The following is an 18,289-nucleotide window of genomic DNA, read 5'->3' on the forward strand; positions in this document are numbered from 1 at the left end:
CACGACATTGGACCTCAAGTGAGACTCAGAAGCCCTTAGATTCCGAGACACTCAAAATAAGTGCGGTAACATGCACTTAATGTTGCAGTAGAAGATCAAAGATATTACCCTCTGGGCCGGAAAGCGGTTTTTCAAACACTTAAAAGGACGTCTTTAAGACGTTAGATATCCCATAGCACTGTGATAAACCACAAGCTTGGTTAGCATTTTACTTTGGTCCGGGGAGACCAGACATTTGGACCGGGCAAAAGCGTAAACAGCGCGCTGGAACAAAGATTTCGCCTGTGAGCTCGTCTCGAGGGGCTTTGAAGTCGATCCATGAGGAATTACTGAGTGTCCTGGCCTGGCCCTGGCCTGTCCTTCAAGCAGACTGGCCGCCAGACGGATTAGATCCCCCAGGAGCGGCGTGGAGAGACAGCGCCCCCTCTGGCCCCTCTGGCCTAGAGCCCCTCATGGGGGTACCCGGGGGGTCGTCCTGCCCCACCGGCGACCACATTAACAAAGCAGCTACTTATGAAAAGAGAAATTAAACTGCAGAGACAACTGATTCTTGTGTTTATAACTATGCTCCCTTGACTAGTCTCACCTGCGTCGTTTTGTTCTAGAAAGCGAAGAATGGAAACGGAATGTCCTTCTGATCGGATCCGCGCGTGTGATTGTGACTGGCGGCACCGCCCTAGCGTCCTCAGCCCAGAAAGGCGCTATATACACGCAGGCTGCTGCGACGGCGGAGTCCACGTCCACACCATGTTGCAAGCCCGGCGTCTCGAGCCGCGTGTTCAATTTGACGCGTCAACATTTGGACACGGTCCTCACGACCGACTCGCCCAGGTCTGCTCGGTCAGCCCGAAACAAAACACACACACACACACTCACTCACTCACACACACACACGGGCTGGCGGGCGGTGAGCCCTGCACACTCACTCACACTCACACGCACTCACACTCATTCACACACACACACACACGGGCTGGCGGGCGGTGAGCCCTGCACACTCACTCACACTCACACACTCACACACACACGCGAGCCTGCGGGCGGTGAGCCCTGCACACTCACTCACACTCACACACACACGGGCTGGCGGGCGGCGAGCCCTGCACACTCACTCACACTCACACACTCTCACTCTCACACATTCACACGCACGACGCCGCCACAGCCGCGCGTGTCTGTGAGCCGGGGGGCAGCAGTGCTTCGCCGGGTAACATGTTCAGCTCCAGCCTGTCACTCCAGCGGCCAGCCAGACCGGATGAGCTGCTTACAGCTCGAGTCAATACGCGGAAAATCCTCCCCTCGCCCGCTCATCCTCGCAGAGCGAGCGAGAGACGGAGAGAGAGAGGGAGGGAGGGAGAGAGAGAGGGTACAGACAGGGAGGGGGCGAGGAAGGTGGAATCATCGGAAAATCCAAGAAAGGCGAGTCGGTCACATATGAATGTATTTATTTTTTATTTGTAATCTCTATTCGAAAGCCTTGTATTTCCCGGCCGTTAATTGCTCCCTCTATCTATTCCGCTATATCTGTATCATGCTCCTGTAACCAGCCGCTATTCCGGCTCCGGCGATCCTGAGAATATAATAACCGGGGAAAAAAGAGAGGAGAGAGAATAGCGAACTATGCACAGAGGATGATTTCCACAAGGAGAACTCCGGAGAAAAGTAAATACCCCCTGCACACCTTGGTGTGGTACAACAGGCATCGCCAGCTGGAGAAGGAGCTGACCGCGGAGGAGCAGGTAAGGCGCAGCTCGGCGCCCCAGTCCGCGGGGCTGGGGCGGTGTAGCCGGGGGGCCGCCCAGGCTGTGGGGAAGACAGCGCGAAAAGCGGTGGCGAACGATTTCGGGATCGAGGGAGTCTGGTCTGATAGAGCGGCATCGTCTGGCGTTTCGTCGAGAGGGGCGGCACGGCAGCAGACACGATGTCGCTTGCCGGCTGGGGTCTCCTGTCACTATCGCCGCACGCAGCCGCGATGCCGCCGGTGCAGAAATGCAACTGAGCGTCGCCAAGGCTGTCCGAGCGGGGCTCGGGGCTCGGAGGCGGGGGACCGGCAGACCGGTAACGGCTTCGAATTGCATCGGGAGCCTCCGCGCTCGCAACCCCGAAAAACACAACGGGCTGCCATCGCCCGTCCGCTGCCTGCCTTCTCCGCGGCGCGGGTCCGAGAGAAGTTGGCGACGGTCCTGCGGGTTTCAGCGGGTTGAGCGCGCGTGGTGAAGCGGGGGCCGCGGCAGCTCGCGAGCCGCGCGAGGCAGTGCGGTGCAGCCCGGCAGGTGGGCGAGGGGCAGCGCGTGGACGGGCGAGCCGGCACCTCGCGGCACGAGCCGTGTGGCAGGCTGGGGCTGTGGCAGGTGGATTTAGTCATTTCATCTGGGTAGTGAGAGTGTGCCTGCTTCTGTGCACGGAGTGAAGTCTCATTATATATATTGCAGTACAGCTCACTGGAAGAAACGTGCGCCTCATTTATTTAACTAAATGTAATGTAGTACTTAGCATAACACCAAAAAACACAACCGAAGCCTGACATCTCGGCGTTGGGGATAATGCACAGACTGCGGGCCTAATGGATAAGACACCGGGCTGGAATGACAGACAGGCTTTGTAACGCGACCAGGAAAGGCACTGAGAATCTTCCCTCGTCTCTGGTTCTGAAACGACTTACATAAGAGATTCTCTGCATGGTGCAGGCTATAGACTGGGCGCAGGACGGATGACTACACACAGCGCTTTCCAAATGCGCGAGAGGAGCGATAGAGCAGTTTCAGCGCCTGATCAGCGCCGACAGCGTTTTTAGATGCAGGAAGTCGCCCAGCCTTTTTGCCAGACACAGACGGATGAGCTAAGTCGAGGCGATGGCATGGTAGGGGGTAGGGGTGTGTGTATTTTCTGACGCGTGGCCTGGGGTCGGGGTGACGATTGTGGGGGAGAGCCGAAGACCCGCTCCTGGTCCTGGGGTCCGAGCTGTATCTCCTCGTCACGATCGCTCGCAGGGTGATGGCGCAGGGGAAGATGATTGTGTTTCCCAGTGGGAACATCACAGATCACGTCCTGTAGGTACCCCTTGTCGGCATCATCCAGGTGGATGCTGCACATTAGTGGTGGAGGGGATCCCCATTACCTGTAAAGCGCTTTGAGTGGAGTGTCCAGAAAAGCGCTATATAAGTGTAAGCAATTATTATTATTATTATTATTATTATTATTATTATTATTATTATCCTTGACTTCCTGACTTTCCTGTCTTCCTCTGGATCTTCTTCTTTGCCGGACTGGACAGCAGGCCGGGGGCAGTGGTGGTGCAGTCAGAGAGCAGGGCTGTGGGCAGGGAGGAGGGGAGGGGGAGACCTGTCTGGACAGCACCGTGTATCCCATGAGCTGGGGAGCGCCTGGTGCGGACACCCGCCATAATCCAGCCCCCCGGGAGGAGGGGGGTCTAGTCCAGCCCTGTCAGACACAGTCCCAGTTTCTGCCCCAGCCCTCGCTGCTGAGCTGCTGGGATCCAATTCGATCGAACACTTCTATCCCGGCCAGTCAAGCTTTCATAGCTGACAAAATAATAATAATAATAATTGCTTACACTTATATAGCGCTTTTCTAGACACTCCACTCAAAAGCGCTTTACGGGTAATGGGGATCCCCTCCACCACCACCAGTGTGCAGCCCCACCTGGATGATGCAACGGCAGCCATAGTGCGCCAGTACGCTCCCCACGCACATAGCCTCAGCTAGCTGCGGCTTTTAATTCCTCGACTTCAAAAGACCTTGAAAAAGCACTACACGTGCCACAGTGAGCAAAAACGATTCATTGCGATTGTGGGGGAAGAATCAGTTGAGCACCAGCAGCAGAAGAGCTCAAGAAGCGCACCTGGGCATCCTGGGCTGGGCGGGGGCACGCTAGATTTCCACAGCAGATCGAGACGTCCTCAGGCGACAGTGACTGTCTGTGCACAGAGCTTTAAGCTCAGCTAAGTACAAAACAGTAAAGGACAGTTTTTATTTAAGATCAGATCACTTTCTTGGCCATACACAATTTTCTCATATTAGGAATTTGTCTCTTCGCAGACCCCAGCTTGCTCTCCATGAGACACACAGACAGGGAGAGAAGCTGGGGGTCAGAGCACAGGGTCAGCCATTTATACAGCACCCCTGGAGCAGCTGGGGTTAAGGGCCTTGCTCAGGGGCCCAACAGAGTAGGATTCCTCTGCCAGGCACGGGATTCGAACCAGCAACCTCCCAACCACAGGCACAGATCCTGAGCCACAGAGCCGCCACCCTTTAACACAGCGCTGTCCTAGAGCACTCTTGCAGAACTGACACCAGGACCAGGCTGGACGCCTCAGGTTCGAGTCCAGGCTGGGTCACCGAAGCCGTGGCCAGGCTCCCCTGGGTGGGTCGTGAGCCTGCCTTGCGCCTGGGAACCCGCAGTGTAGGCGGTGCCGCTTCTGATGGGTGCTCATTACAGCCAATCACAGCCTCCCGCCTGGCGGTGCAGAAACAGTGGGTGTCAATCAGGCGGCCCGCCTGCTGCAGATCTAGGGTCAGAGTGGGAGGGTTGAGGACAGGGCCCGCCAGTGCCTGCTCTCCTGGGAAATACAGATATGTTAGGCCATCTGCCATTTGTCACCACACGAGTCCTGCTGTGCCTACAGCAGCCTGAGCACTGAGTGGAGGGGCCGCCACTGACAGGGGGGGCTGCTGTGCGAGAAACTGAAGTGAGTTGGGCCCCCACACACCTGCTGGAGCCCGGGTCCATGGCGTGACACCGGCTGGGGATCCCGGTCTCAGCCGGCCAGGCTGGGCATGGTGACGTCTGGACTACAGGGCTCAACCTTGTTCAGATAAAATCTCCATTATCAGAGCATCTCCCTTAGGACTGAGTCAGTCTCATCTCTTTCACTTGCCCACTTTCTCTCCCTCTCTCTCCCTCAGTCCTTCTCTCCCTCTCTCCCCCTTATTCTCTCTCAATCCTTCTATTCCTCTCTCCCTCCCTCCCTCTCTCTCTCTCAATCTTTATCTCCCTCTCTCCCTCTCTCCCTCCCTCCCCCTCTCTGGGGTTTCTAGCCTTTCTCTGCAGGCTCCACTCCCTTACTCACACCTTCGCTCAAATTCAATTATTTCAAATCCAAACAGCTTTACCGGCATGACCGCCAAATGACAGTGTTGTCAAGGCATAAACCATCAGGACAGCTTCTACCGACATTTCCAAGACACACACAACATAGGACGGACAGATGGCTTACAACACAGAAGATCACTGAGAGACAGGAGCTCACGTACTGGGCTGCAGCTCATCCGAGCTCCTTCTCCCCTCTCCCAGTAGGAATGGAAGCTGTTGTGATGCTGGCAGGTGCAGGAATTCTGGGATCAGATTAATTTTAAGGGCAGAATGTTTGTCTAATCCCCGAGCACCTCTCCCCGTGCAGCGGAAAGTGCATCTCTGTCTCCGTGTCTCCTCTCTCTCTCCCCCACTGCCTCTCCCCCTGCTCTCTCATGGCTTTACAGTCATTTTGAACAGCAGCGCTGACTGCGGTGCCGAGTGTCACTGGGGATGAAAGGGTGTTGCAGAAAGCTTTTACTGAGATGCAATGTGAGAATTATGATGGGGCCCCTCTGGCCTCAGAATTGAAAAAAAAAGCTTAGTAGAAAAGTTTGCCTGCTTTCTATAAGGCTGTGTTGGCCTCATGTACCACTTGCTCTCAGGAAGCTGGGCTCTCTGCGCCAGTTAGCAGTTTCCAAATGCACATCCAGACATGAGAGGGGAAGGCTTTAAACTGCGCACCAGGTGTGCAAGGCTTCAAAGCACCAATGGCCTTCACAGCACTGTGCAACAGCTGTTTGCTTCCCCCGATTCATTGCTTTCCCCTGGAATACATAGTTCCTTATAGTAGTGAAAGCAATGAATACAGCACAGCACATTAAAGACCCAGCAGAAAGAAACAGCCTGGAGTCTCACAAGAGTGAAAGGCTTTTCTCCCACAACTGGCTGTTTCACAGGACACAGGCATCTAGGGCTCCAGGGCCTGGCACACAGTTAGCCCCCTGCTTTTAAACTGCACACAGGGACTCTCAGTTATGTCCAGAAAGGTGTCAGTGACAGTTTACTACTTTCTTATTAGACAAAACAGGTGTGAAACTGGTGTGGTCTGTGATGGGCTATAAATACTCATCTTTGATGGCTTTCATGTTTGGAGCTGAGGCACTGGGAGAGAGGCACTGTGGGCTAGTGGTTAGAGCTGAGGCACTAGGAGAGAGGCAGTGTGGGCTAGTGGTTAGAGCTGAGGCACTGGGAGAGAAGCCTTGTGGGTTAGTGATTAGGGCTGAGGCACTGGGAGAGAGGCAGTGTGGGCTAGTGGTTAGAGCTGAGGCACTGGGAGAGAGGCCTTGTGGGTTAGTGATTAGGGCTGAGGCACTGGGAGAGAGGGAGTGAGGCAGTGTGGACCACTGGGAAAGAAATGATTGTTCTCAGAATATTGGCTACGCAGTCTACATTGGTCAAGTTGATCAATTTAAGCAACGACAGGGAAAGAAGACCACCTGAGTGCAAATCTGTACTGAGTATGAAAATACATACTGATGCAGGTGATGTAGAACAGAGTTTAAAAATCCAGCAAGCGGTAGGGTGTGTCTGCGAGACACAATGGAGCCGTCAGGGACTGTCAGCTCAGTGGGCTGGCAGGCATGGGACAGGCCTGACCTCACCCCGCCCTCGCTGACAGCAGAGCAGAGCCACGCCCCTGTGCCCCTGTGCCCCGCCGCGCTCCCACAGCTCCCAGACCTCAGCCAGCTCGGCTCCCCAGGGCAGCTCGTGTGGGCCGGGGCCAATCAGTGCGCCCACGGAGCTCCGTTCTCACCATAGTTCGCCCTTCCAGCCGTTCGGAAAATTCTGACTCTATTTTTGCCGTTTTCCCTGAGGTTTTGCCTCGCTTAGACAACATCCTGATGGTGCTGCGCTGTAGGTTCCCATGGTGTGCATCATGTTTTCCTATAGCCCTTGTGCTTCACCTTGCACTGCTGTTACTACAGTAACATCTGCTTAGGGTGACTTTGCCTCTACTGATTGTATGTCTGGGACATGTGTGACTAAACCTCACAGCAGATCTGGTCAGATTTCAGACGTCAGGGTGGGTCCAGTCAGTACTGGAATGGAAGTCCTTTTTCCTTGGTGGACTAATCGGGAAAGCTCATCGCTCTAGACACGAATTTCCAAACCAGCGCTGCATTATGGTGACCAGGAGCCCTGTGCTAGAGGAAGTTCTGTCTTTCAGATGATAGGGGTCCCAGGGTTCTGTTCACAGAGGAGGGGTTCTGACCCCAGTGGCCTGCCTAGAGTCCACTCTGGGCCTCTAAAGTCTGGCCTCTATAAAGATCTTAATTCAATTGGTGAATCCAGACTGGACTGCAGATGAAGTTGGTCCCTACCTATAGATAAGGTGCTTTGGGATGAAAAGCCCTGTGTAAGTGGAAGCCATTGATATTAATAATATAACTAAATCAACTATAGAAAGTAAAGAAAGGAACTCGGACCCAGGCCACCTGGGCATGCTGCCTGCTCGGGCTTGGTGTATGAATAGGACATTGTTTATGTTACTGCTTTTCTCTTTCTGTTTGGCCAGTTCTGTCTCTGCCAGAGCGTGGCCAGAATTGCAGAACACAAGACAAGCAGGAAACGCAATTAGAAAGGTAATTTAGACGGCTGAGATAGGAAAATGGCCAGGCTACAGGAGTTCACTCGCTCGGAACAGCAGAGCGACCCGTAAGGCGATAGGGCAGTTCCTGTCTGTTGAACGGATCGGCCCTTAGAAGACTCCACTGCAGTAAGATCAGTCTTGTCAGAGAGAAGTCAGAACAAAATTTGCAAAGGGAAACGTATTCTAAGCAGAGAGACCAGAGTTTTATGGGTGTGTGAGTATGGAATTGTGTGTGTGAGTGTGGGATTGTGAGTGAGTGAGTGTGGCTTTGTGTGTGAGTGACTGTGGCTTTGTGTGTTGAGTGTGGGTTTGTGTGAGAGAGTGTGAGTTCGTGAGTGAGTGAGTGTGGGTTTGTGAGTGAGTGAATGTGGGTTCATGTGTGAGTGTGAGTTTGTGAGTGAGTATGGGTTCGTGTGTGAGTGTGAGTTTGTGAGTGAGTGAATGTGGGTTCATGTGTGAGTGTGAGTTTGTGAGTGAGTGAGTATGGGTTCGTGTGTGAGTGAGTGTGAGTTTGTGAGTGAGTGAGTATGGGTTCATGTGTGAGTGAGTGTGAGTTTGTGAGTGAGTGAGTATGGGTTCGTGTGTGAGTGTGAGTTCCTGTGTGAGTGTGAGTTCATCAGTGAGTGAGTGTGGGTTCCTGTGTGAGTGAGTGTGAGTTTGTGAGTGAGTGTGGCTTTGTGTGTGAGTGACTGTGGGTTGGTAAGTGTGGCTTCGTGTGTTGAGTGTGGATTCGTGTGTGAGTGCGTGTGAGTTCGTGAGTGAGTGTGGGTTTGTGTGAGAGAGTGTGGGTTCGTGAGTGAGTGAGTGTGAGTTAATGAGTGAGTGTGGGTTTGTGTGAGAGATTGTGGGTTCCTGTCTGAGTGAGTCTGGGTTCAAGTGTGAATGAGTGTGAGTTCCTGTGTGAGTGAGTGTGAGTTCATGAGTGAGTGAGTGTGAGTTCATGAGTGAATGAGTGAGAGTTCATGAGTGAGTGTGAGTTCATGAGTGAGTGAGTGTGGGTTCCTGTGTGAGTGTGGGTTCAAGTGTGAATGAGTGTGAGTTCACGAGTGAGTGAGTGTGAGTTCATGAGTGAGTGAGTGTGAGTTCATGAGTGAGTGAGTGTGGGTTCAAGTGTGAATGAGTGTGAGTTCATGAGTGAGTGTGAGTTCATGAGTGAGTGAGTGTGGGTTCAAGTGTGAATGAGTGTGAGTTCATGAGTGAATGAGTGTGAGTTCATGAGTGAGTGTGAGTTCATGAGTGAGTGAGTGTGCACCCCAGAGGGCAGACTGTACTGAATCCCACTTCAGCGGAGTGCAGAAGGGAGAAGGAGCCGGATCGAGGTTAGGGACCAAGCGCTCCACTCAGGGCTGCAGTGGGGCTCTGGAAAGTGCTTGCTGCACTGCTGGGCATCACTCAGTCCCCCTCTGTCTCCTCTTACCGTTTCTTCATGAACGCGACAGCGATCCAGCCTGAGTGGCGCACAGGGAGGTTTCACTCTGCATAAAGAACAACAGCACCCATCTCAGGTTTTAAAAATTGATCAAAATCAGTCAGTTATCTTTCCTGTTCCATTGTGTTCCCAAGCAGTTCCTATCCCACGGCTAAAATCTCTCCAAATCAATGTGCAGAATGATTCGGAGAACCTCAAGGCCACTATCGGACAGGTCTTCAAGGGCTCCTCAATCTCACCTGTCCACTCAGGGCCAGACTGGGCTTGCTGGACCCTGAGGGAAACTGAGAAAGTGCTTGATGGAGGCTCTGGAGAACCAGGAAATCTCTAGTAGGTGCACCACTGAGACACTTCAGGTGCCACACAGAGCGATAGGAGACACACAGTAAGTTAACTTAATGATCGCAAAATGAAAGTCCTGAATTAATGAGGTACAATGCTGTGAACTGTTACTAAGCAGGAAAGCAAGCTGATGGGGGGAGGGAGGGGGGGTTCAGCCAAGAATTATCGATCCTGGGCACACTTCCAGGCAGCTGTCTGGCTCCGTGCCACCCCTCCCCTCTCAGTGCCCTTTGCCTGGGCTGGCGATCGCACGCAGGGCAGATGCCCCGGTGTCTCTCTGGTGAAGCCAGGGCCAGTGGACACAGCTGTGTCCCTAAGGGCCACCGCCTGCAGAACAGGTGCACGACTCCAGCTGGCCCCCGGCTCGATTGGGCATGATCTCCACACCAAGAGGTCCAGGAATCTCTGAGAGCAGGGCTCACAGGAGTGCTCACCAACAGGAAGAGGCTATTCGGTCAGTCTGGTGTGTACGATGGTGTAAGAGATCTCACCCAGTTGTGTCTTGGTGATACTTCCAGGGTATCGGATACAGCAACATGGTGGGGCAGCTTGTTCCACACTCCAGAAATCTGTCTTGATCTCAGTCTTACTTGCACAATGCCTGAAAGGCCATCAGGACCTTGTTTTCACTGCTATTTGTCACTTCTAAGTCTTCCAGGATTTTGAATACTTGCCTCATATCTCCCCGTAATCTTCCCCTTTCGCCTGTCTGTCCATCCATCTTCTGACTGCTTCCCATCCCAGCAAGCACTGGACACACCCTGGACAGACACACAGACCCAAACACAGACAGCACTCACTCACACCCGGAAGCCAATTAATTATGTTTTTTTTGGACTATGGGAGGAACCAGAGCACCCAAAAGAAACCACTTTGCCACTATACCATCTTCTTTCCTTTTCAGGACTGAAGATATTCAGTGCCTTAGTTTAGGTTCGGTCTGTGTCAGACTTTCCTTTAAGCTTGGATTGAAATGGATAACTTCTTTAACCCTGGGAAAAGGGTTGAATTTGTCCAGTTGAGCAAAGGATTGGTGCTATTAGACAGTTCAGAGATCACCTGGAGTCAGACAGCCCTGAGCTGGTGCCTCCTTCTTTAGACAACACCCCTTGCATTCTACAGCAAAACATCACCCGGACCAGTCCTTCAGTCACCCCTTGACAGCTCACTAGACACTGCTGCAGCAAGAAGAAAATAGTCATGGCTGCAATCACAATTGATGGCCATGGGGTGGCACTGTTTGCTATGGGTTAAGGGATAGGAAGCAGCAGAATGTGTGGCCAATGGAGAGGCCTATGTAATCGCACGCAGATACAGGAGAGAGGACAGGTGATGAGGGGTTCATTGTAAGGTTACTGAAAGGGCTTGAATGGGGCAGAAGCATTTATATCCAGAAGACTGAAACTGACCGATCTAATGTGGAAGAGCCTGTTAGCAGTCTGCTCATCTCAACATCATCAATAAATGAGCCAGACTCCTCCCCTGCCCCCAGCAATCTCACACACCCCTCCATCCTGGTTACCATGGAGACCCCTGCTCTGTTGCTCGCTCTTCTGCATGGCGACAGCTACTAGAGCTCAGAAGAGGTGGTGGGGGGGTTGTTTTTGCTAAATGCCCCCTGCAGCCCCAGTGCAAATGAAAGATTAATGGTGGTTTAAGTAGATGCCAGTCTGAATCAAGTCAGCGCAGCAAGGCTGCAGGAACAGATGCTCCAGACCGCGGCTCTATCAATAATGCAGCTGCCCTGCTCAGGCATGGAGCGAGGGAGCGAGGCAGGGGGGAAAGGAGGAGAGAGGAGGGAGAGGAGAGGAAGGAAGGAGGAGGGACTGTTCTCCTTTTCTCTCGGTTTTCCGGTGATCTCCCTTCCCTCTCTCCCTCTCTGCCCCTTTTGCCCCCAGGCCTGTCCCTCCAGGCACCCCCTCCCTGCCTACTCCACCCCACCTGGCACAGGCTGCCCAGGCACCGCATCGTGGCAGCCAGTGGGGCAAACACAGCGCCCCCCACAGGCTTTTCAGCTGAGCGTCTGGGTGAGAGCGCACTGGGCAAAGCAGATGAGCAGGAGTGGAAAGGGGAAGATCCCGGGAATTGTGCTTGATCGCAACAAAATCTGAGCGATGGAGGAGAGCGATCAATACGGAGCTCATTTATAAACAGCGAAACTGGCAGCTGGAGCACTCTCTAATTAGTCAGCAATTTTGAAAACGATAATCGCTCGGGCCCAGTGGCCAGCCTGCTGCTCTCGGAGCACACCGCTCTCTCTCCCTGTGCCGTGTTCCCAGAGGAAGTGACCGCTGCCGCTGTCTGAGTCGCCTGGCTCCAGAGGTCAGCTCCTGGCTCCAGAGGTCTGCGTGTCCATTCCTGAGCCTCACAGAGGAGGAGACCAGGCTGAGTAGGATTAGGCTGTACGCAGATTCAACTAGGCTGTGTTGCGTTGGAACTAGATTGGACTAGGGCATTGGGACAGGTCAGAATCGGACTGGTTGAGACTAGTGGGAATGGGATTCAGTTGGGATGAATTGGACTGGAAGCCCACTCAGCTGATCTTGGCCGGGCCGAACTGGACTGCCGCGGACAGGGCACCAGAGTGTGGCGTGAGCAGGATCGCCCACGGAGTCACTGCCGTGTCCGTGAGAGTGACGGGCTCCAGCAGGGTTACTGTGGGCGAAACAGGACAGCCCCGGGCTCTCCAGCGGAGACCGTCCATCAGACTCCCAGTGTGCAGCAGGGCCGTCTGTCTCACCCACGCGCGCGCGGACTCACACAGACACACAGCTCTCACCCGCGTGGCTCGGCCTGAATCTGCCCCTCCTCATCCTCCTCCGGACAAAGAGAACAGGGCAGATTCAGGCCGGCAAGCGTAGATGCGCCAGTCTCGGTTCCTCTTGGATCCTCCAGAGGGAGTTTGGAAAATCATGGGGTGCTCTTCCGGCTCTCGATTTCCTGGGGATCCCAGCTGCAGAGCACGGCCTGATGGGATTGGCCTCTTCCAGACCTCCAGCCTCACAGTGCTGGGGCCACGCTCAGACACTGGAGATCCCTCTCTCCCTCTCCGCGTTTCCGCAGGATCGCACACGGAGTCTGCCAGCGGTCCCCTCCCCCCCGCCTCCTCTTCCCCCGTTGCTATGGCGATCCATCTAAGCTGCTCCCCCCCGCTCCCCGAGTGCAAATTTTGTTTTTCTCTTTTTTTTTTTACGTACCGATACCTCCGGGGGGATAGCACTGCACTCTGGGAACTCGTTATCCGGGGCGTGTTAATTAGAGCTTGTTAATTACAGCCCTGTTGTATGGCACTTTGCTGTCTGGGGACGGGGGTAGTTTACTTGTGGGAGGGGGACCGCGCTGCACTGCTGCTGAATGAGACCCGGTCCACGGTGGGACACACATGTCCACCCTGCCTGTCCGACACTCATACTGGGTCTCCCAGCAAATTTACACCGCCAGTCCTCACTTTCTCTGCACAGTCTTTTCTGTGCAAACTGCACAGTCCATAAATGGATTACATTTACAAAGCGGACAGAAGTTGCCTGTGTTACTGGGCTCTTTATGACCCACCATAAAACAAATTGCTTACACTTATTTAGCGCTTTTCTGGACACTCCACTCAAAGCGCTTTACAGGTAATGGGGATCCCCTCCACCACCACCAGTGTGCAGCCCCACCTGGATGATGCACCAGTCCTCTCCCCCACACACCAGCTCTCAGTGGGGAGGAGAGCAGAGTGATGAACCCAGTTCAGAGATGGGGGTTATTAGGAGGCCATGATTGGTAAGCCCTGGCCCAGCCCTGCCAACACCAAGCCCCTGAGAAGTGGAGTACAGCCATGGTAAATCCAGAGGAAGCAGGGAGATAGCTTGCAAATGGAGAATCTGAAAACAAGCAGTGTGGTCTGCTGTTCTACTATTCACTGCTGTGTAATTAATATTTAGTAGGACTTTAGAAGCTGAAACCACACGACAGGCCATGTGACCTGTCTCCTGGCTGTTTGGAGTTCATTCGTCCAGGGGTTTCTCACAGCTGTGGCTACCTGGCAATAATATTCCAGGCACTAAAGCTCCTTTGAGCAAAGATGACGGCTTTAAAACGCTAAGTGCGCGTTTGTCCCGAGACGGCAGCCTGCCGCTCCCCACCAGAAGAGTCCCCCCTCCCCCCACAGGCCGCCCTCCCTCCTTCTGCGTCCAAGGAATCAGGTCCTTCCACGCCGCAGTCCTCGCAGATCACACACTGACCCTTTCACGCAAGCTCAAGACTCGGCGTGCTTAATGAGGCTGCGTGCGCTTGCATCCTAACGAGGAGACTGGGTGGGAGATGTCAGGCGGAGCTGCGCTCTTGTCTGGGCCCAGGACACCATTTTCCGCTCAACTCCACCCCTGCAAACAAAACCACTGAATATCTTGTTTCAGGCACCCACTACTCTTTGTGCAAAGGTGTGGTTCCTGTTTTCATTCCCGAATGTAGGTGCTCTTCATTTCCATCTGCGTCCTTGGTTTGAGTTCATCAGTATCTTTCAAGATGCTGGGTAGCTGTATCGTGTGCCTTAGCATTGCCAGGTGATACCATGGTCTTGGAGACTGTGTTATGTCAAAATCAATTCAATTATCATGTTTGGAGACCCATCATCGCTTGTGTCATAGAGTGACACAAATGTTGATTTAAAGATCTTGCCCCGCAGACAGTTAGAGGTTTGTGTAAAAGCAGGTGGCTCCAAAATACATTTTCAGAAGCAAGAAATGAAAATGATTAGTTGCCTGGTGCCCATTTAGGGTTAAACGAATATAAAAGGTTGTTGGTGGTTTCTTTCTGAGGGATCCAGGGAGGCAGAGTGGACAGCTTGTTTTTAATCTTATTTTTAGTTTTTTGGCTGAAAGAGATGGGCTTGGGGAGCCAGTGTAGTGCTCTGAGTGAGCACAGTGAGTAATGATGTGACTGTGCCGTGACTTTGCAGAATCTCCCAGCGCTCAGGGTGAGATATAAATAAATTCCTCACCCCCAGGTTGTTAGCCAGTGAGCACACCTTCTGGGATTTCTTAGGAAAAAAGTCAGGAGTGACGACTATCTTAGGCAGTGCCCAAGACACAGCAGCACCAACACCATTCCTTCTCAGCTCCATCCTTTAAAGAACACCAGAAAAAAGAGGGTGCCTTCTGACAGGATCTGACACCAATCAGGCCATCAGGCTGGGCATTTCCCTGCTCACAATTCACCAGCTCAGATCAGGGGTTCTATATCATTCATAACCAGAGACACAACACCAGGCAGAAAATGGAGCAGACACAAATACAACCACACATTCACTGCAAAAAGAGAGCAAAATGCAGCACAGTGAAGGCACAGTAAAGCACAGCTAGGTGTGGCAAAGCACAATTCCAGCTTGGGAAATCATGGAAAAGCAAGTTAAGCATAGGAGAAGGGTGTAACTGGTATTGTGCTAGAGTTATCCAGGTGAGTTCCTGGGCTTGTGTGCCACACAGGGTCTGATGCAGACGCTCGTGCAGAAAGCTAGTGATTATTCTGCTTGGGGAGGGGGAGCAGGGAGAGAGACGGAGTGGGAGTGAGTGGGGATCGCAGGGCGAGCGGCTGATACAGACTTCCACAGCCCCCGGAGAGCGGCCGTCTGCGTCTCTCGGAGTGTGATGGCTCAATTAGCACTTGTCTGCGTCTCGGTCTCTCCCGGATCTCCCTGTCCTCTGTGCTGGGAGAACGGCGTGCCGCGCTAACCCGCCTGCCCCTTGGCCTCAGGTGAACATCGAGGCGCTGGACCCGCGCGGCCGGACTCCCCTGCACCTGGCCGTCACGCTGGGCCACGTGGAGAGCGCCCAGGTGCTGTTGCAGCACGGAGCTGACGTCAGCAAGGAGAACAAGAATGGCTGGACAGGTAGGAGCACGCGGACGGGGAAGGGTCAGGCCTCTGGAGTCCTGGCAGACAGACACAGTATACGGGGCAGACAGACAGGTACAGTATACGGAGCAGACAGACAAATACAGTATGTGGGGCAGACAGACAGATACAGAATGTGGGGCAGACAGACAGATACAGTATACGGGGCAGACAGACAGGTACAGTATACAGGGCAGACAGACAGGTACAGTATGTGGGGCAGACAGACAGGTACAGTATACAGGGCAGACAGACAGGTACAGTATACGGGGAAGACAGACAGATACAGTATACGGAGCAGACAGACAGATACAGTATGTGGGGCAGACAGACAGATACAGTATACGGGGCAGACAGACAGATACAGTATGTGGGGCAGACAGACAGATACGGTATACGGGGCAGACAGACAGGTACAGTATACGGGGCAGACAGACAGATACAGTATGTGAGGCAGACAGACAGGTACGGTATGTGGGGCAGACAGACAGATACGGTATACGGGGCAGACAGACAGGTACAGTATACGGGGCAGACAGACAGATACAGTATGTGAGGCAGACAGACAGGTACAGTATACGGGGCAGACAGACAGATACAGTATGTGAGGCAGACAGACAGGTACAGTATGTGGGGCAGACAGACAGATACGGTATACGGGGCAGACAGACATACAGTTTACGGGGCAGACAGACAGGTACAGTATATGGGGCAGACAGACAGATACAGTATGTGAGGCAGACAGACAGGTACAGTATGTGGGGCAGACAGACAGATACAGTATACGGGGCAGACAGACAGATACAGTATGTGAGGCAGACAGACAGGTACAGTATATGGGGCAGACAGACAGGTACAGTATACGGGGCAGACAGACAGGTACAGTATACGGGGCAGACAGACAGGTACAGTATATGGGGCAGACAGATGAGGTGGCTCAGGGGTAGGTTTGTCTCCCTGTGGGCCTCTGTGGTGACAAAGTTCTCTGGTCTTCATCCCTTTGCTGATCTTAATTACTTAATAGGTGTGCGTACTTAGTAGGCTGAGCCATTATTTCCCTGATGGGGTGGAGCTGCCCCCCCACGAGTCTGAGAGCTCAGGTGCCCCCGTTCACAGAGCGCTGGGTGCTGTGCGTGAGTGTGTCGCCCCGACAGCCCCCGAGCCTGTGCCTCGAAGCAGGAAACTGACCCCCCCACTCTTTTCCCGCCTCTCCCCCTCCTGCTCAGTGCTGCAGGAAGCAGTCAGCACCCGCGACCCGGAGCTGGTGAGGCTGGTCCTGCGTTACCGGGACTACCAGCGGACCGTGAAGCGGCTGGCGGGCATCCCCCTGCTGCTGGAGAAGCTGCGACAGGTGACCTCTGACCCCTGAGCGTACCAAGGGGAGCCGGGGCAGCAGCACATAGACACGCAGAGAGAGGAGCAGCGCTTGGGGCAAGAGGGGAGAGACTGTGAGCAGAGGCTGGAGCTGAGCATTGCTAACAAAGAGAACATGCTGAGCAGAAGCAAAAGAATCTCTCTGCTGTTTTTCCCTCCATCTTACTCACTTCTCAATTCAATTCCAGGTCGTGTATTGGCATGACCGATGAGTACAATCAGTGTTGCCAGAGCAAATAAAAATAAAATTAACATGAAACAAAACAAAACTAAATTCAATTAAATCTACATTTACAACAAAGCCATATCATAAAATATTTACTTATACTGTATAAATATGGAGCATTGTTGACAGACAGGCTGACTGTTCCTCAGGCTGTGACAGGAGATCACACACTGGGCTGCCAGTTCAGCTGAGTTCCCTCCTCCCTCTCCCAGTAGGATTGGGAGCTGTTGTGATTCTGGCAGGTGTGGGAACTCTGGGATGAGATTTCTGACTTTAGGGAAGAATGTTTCTCTAATCCCAGAGTATCTGTCACAGTGCATTTCTCCATCTCTCTGCAAGAGGTTCTACCCTCAGCAGGTTCACTGCTCTGCTCCCTCCACACCTCTGATGTCTGCCCACCTCTCTCGATCTCTGCCACCAACCTGAGTTCTGGTCTTCCGTCTTTCCCCTTCTGTGACCAGTGCTCTCTCTTCCCCAGGCACAGGATTTCTATGTGGAGATGAAGTGGGAGTTTACAAGCTGGGGTGAGTGGTGGTCCTCTCTGAGCCCGAATGTGGGGCAGACAGACCGGCAGGCCTCACCCGATACTGTGCATGCAGTGACACCTGCTGGACACCTGCTGCAACTGATACGCTGGCAGGAGAAAGAGCAGTAGTGGGAGTTGGGATTCACTTTGCATGCTAGAGTTCTCATGGAATAGTCAGATATCGTTCAGGTCTGAGTTTGTTTGAAGGCAGCACAGCTGTGTGGATATACTGATTAAGAATATATTTTCTCAGTTTATCTACAGAGCCCTTCTGTACTAGAATGAGCAGACCTCTCCCACATAGCTTTCAGAGGACACATGGCACTCCACATAAGTATCAATCTCTTGCATGAGCATATACTTCAGGCCCTGCATGAGGCATAAGACCGAGACTCTGCTGTGTTGGAGTCTGCTCCGTTTTGTGCTAGGCTTTGTGTCTCCCACAGGCTGCTCATTGTAATCTGGTGGGGTAGGTCCCTCTAGATGTGTTAGTGTCTTGTTTCTGTCTCCCTGCCCCACTGCCCCAGTGCCCCTGGTGTCGCGGATCTGCCCCAGCGACACGTACCGCGTGTGGAAGAGAGGGCAGAGCCTGCGGGTCGACACCACCCTGCTCGGCTTCGATCACATGACCTGGCAGCGCGGTAGTCGCAGCTTCATCTTCCGAGGTCAAGGTGAGACCCGCTCCTCCTCCTCCTCCTCCCTGCGCTCCTGCCTCGCCCCCGAGCTCCTTCCACTCGAACCTCTCTCCCGTTCTTCAGAGCCACTCCTGTTCTAGACCTGCGATGACCTCAGTCTCCCAGCAGCCGATCACTCTCAATTCAATTCAGGTGCT

The 18,289-nt window shown here is 53.4% G+C and overlaps 1 protein-coding gene and 1 long non-coding RNA gene across 4 annotated transcripts in view; one reads left to right on the forward strand and one right to left on the reverse strand.

Annotated features, from left to right (window-relative positions):
* The first annotated feature begins 1,139 nt into the window (after positions 1 to 1,139).
* ankrd13b (ankyrin repeat domain 13B) overlaps positions 1,140 to 18,289 on the forward strand; it is a 29,615-nt gene continuing 12,465 nt past the window's right edge. The window contains exons 1-5 of one of the 3 annotated variants that reach the window (XM_069184116.1): positions 1,140 to 1,739; positions 15,193 to 15,328; positions 16,558 to 16,682; positions 17,410 to 17,455; positions 17,985 to 18,128. In XM_069184116.1, coding sequence (XP_069040217.1) covers positions 1,632 to 1,739; positions 15,193 to 15,328; positions 16,558 to 16,682; positions 17,410 to 17,455; positions 17,985 to 18,128 — 559 coding nt within the window. In that variant the 5' untranslated portion in view covers positions 1,140 to 1,631. The remainder of the gene's footprint in view (positions 1,740 to 15,192; positions 15,329 to 16,557; positions 16,683 to 17,409; positions 17,456 to 17,984; positions 18,129 to 18,289) is intronic. The other 2 variants (XM_069184117.1, XM_069184115.1) reach the window with 2 other exon arrangements.
* Positions 10,113 to 18,112, reverse strand: LOC138225117 (uncharacterized). Its single transcript, XR_011183692.1, has 3 exons — positions 18,023 to 18,112; positions 17,354 to 17,420; positions 10,113 to 10,217 (listed from the first exon to the last, which is right to left on the reverse strand). It is a non-coding gene; the product is annotated as an uncharacterized lncRNA (long non-coding RNA).

This window comes from Lepisosteus oculatus, chromosome 26 (assembly GCF_040954835.1).
Source record: "Lepisosteus oculatus isolate fLepOcu1 chromosome 26, fLepOcu1.hap2, whole genome shotgun sequence".
Taxonomy (NCBI): Eukaryota; Metazoa; Chordata; class Actinopteri; order Semionotiformes; family Lepisosteidae; genus Lepisosteus; species Lepisosteus oculatus.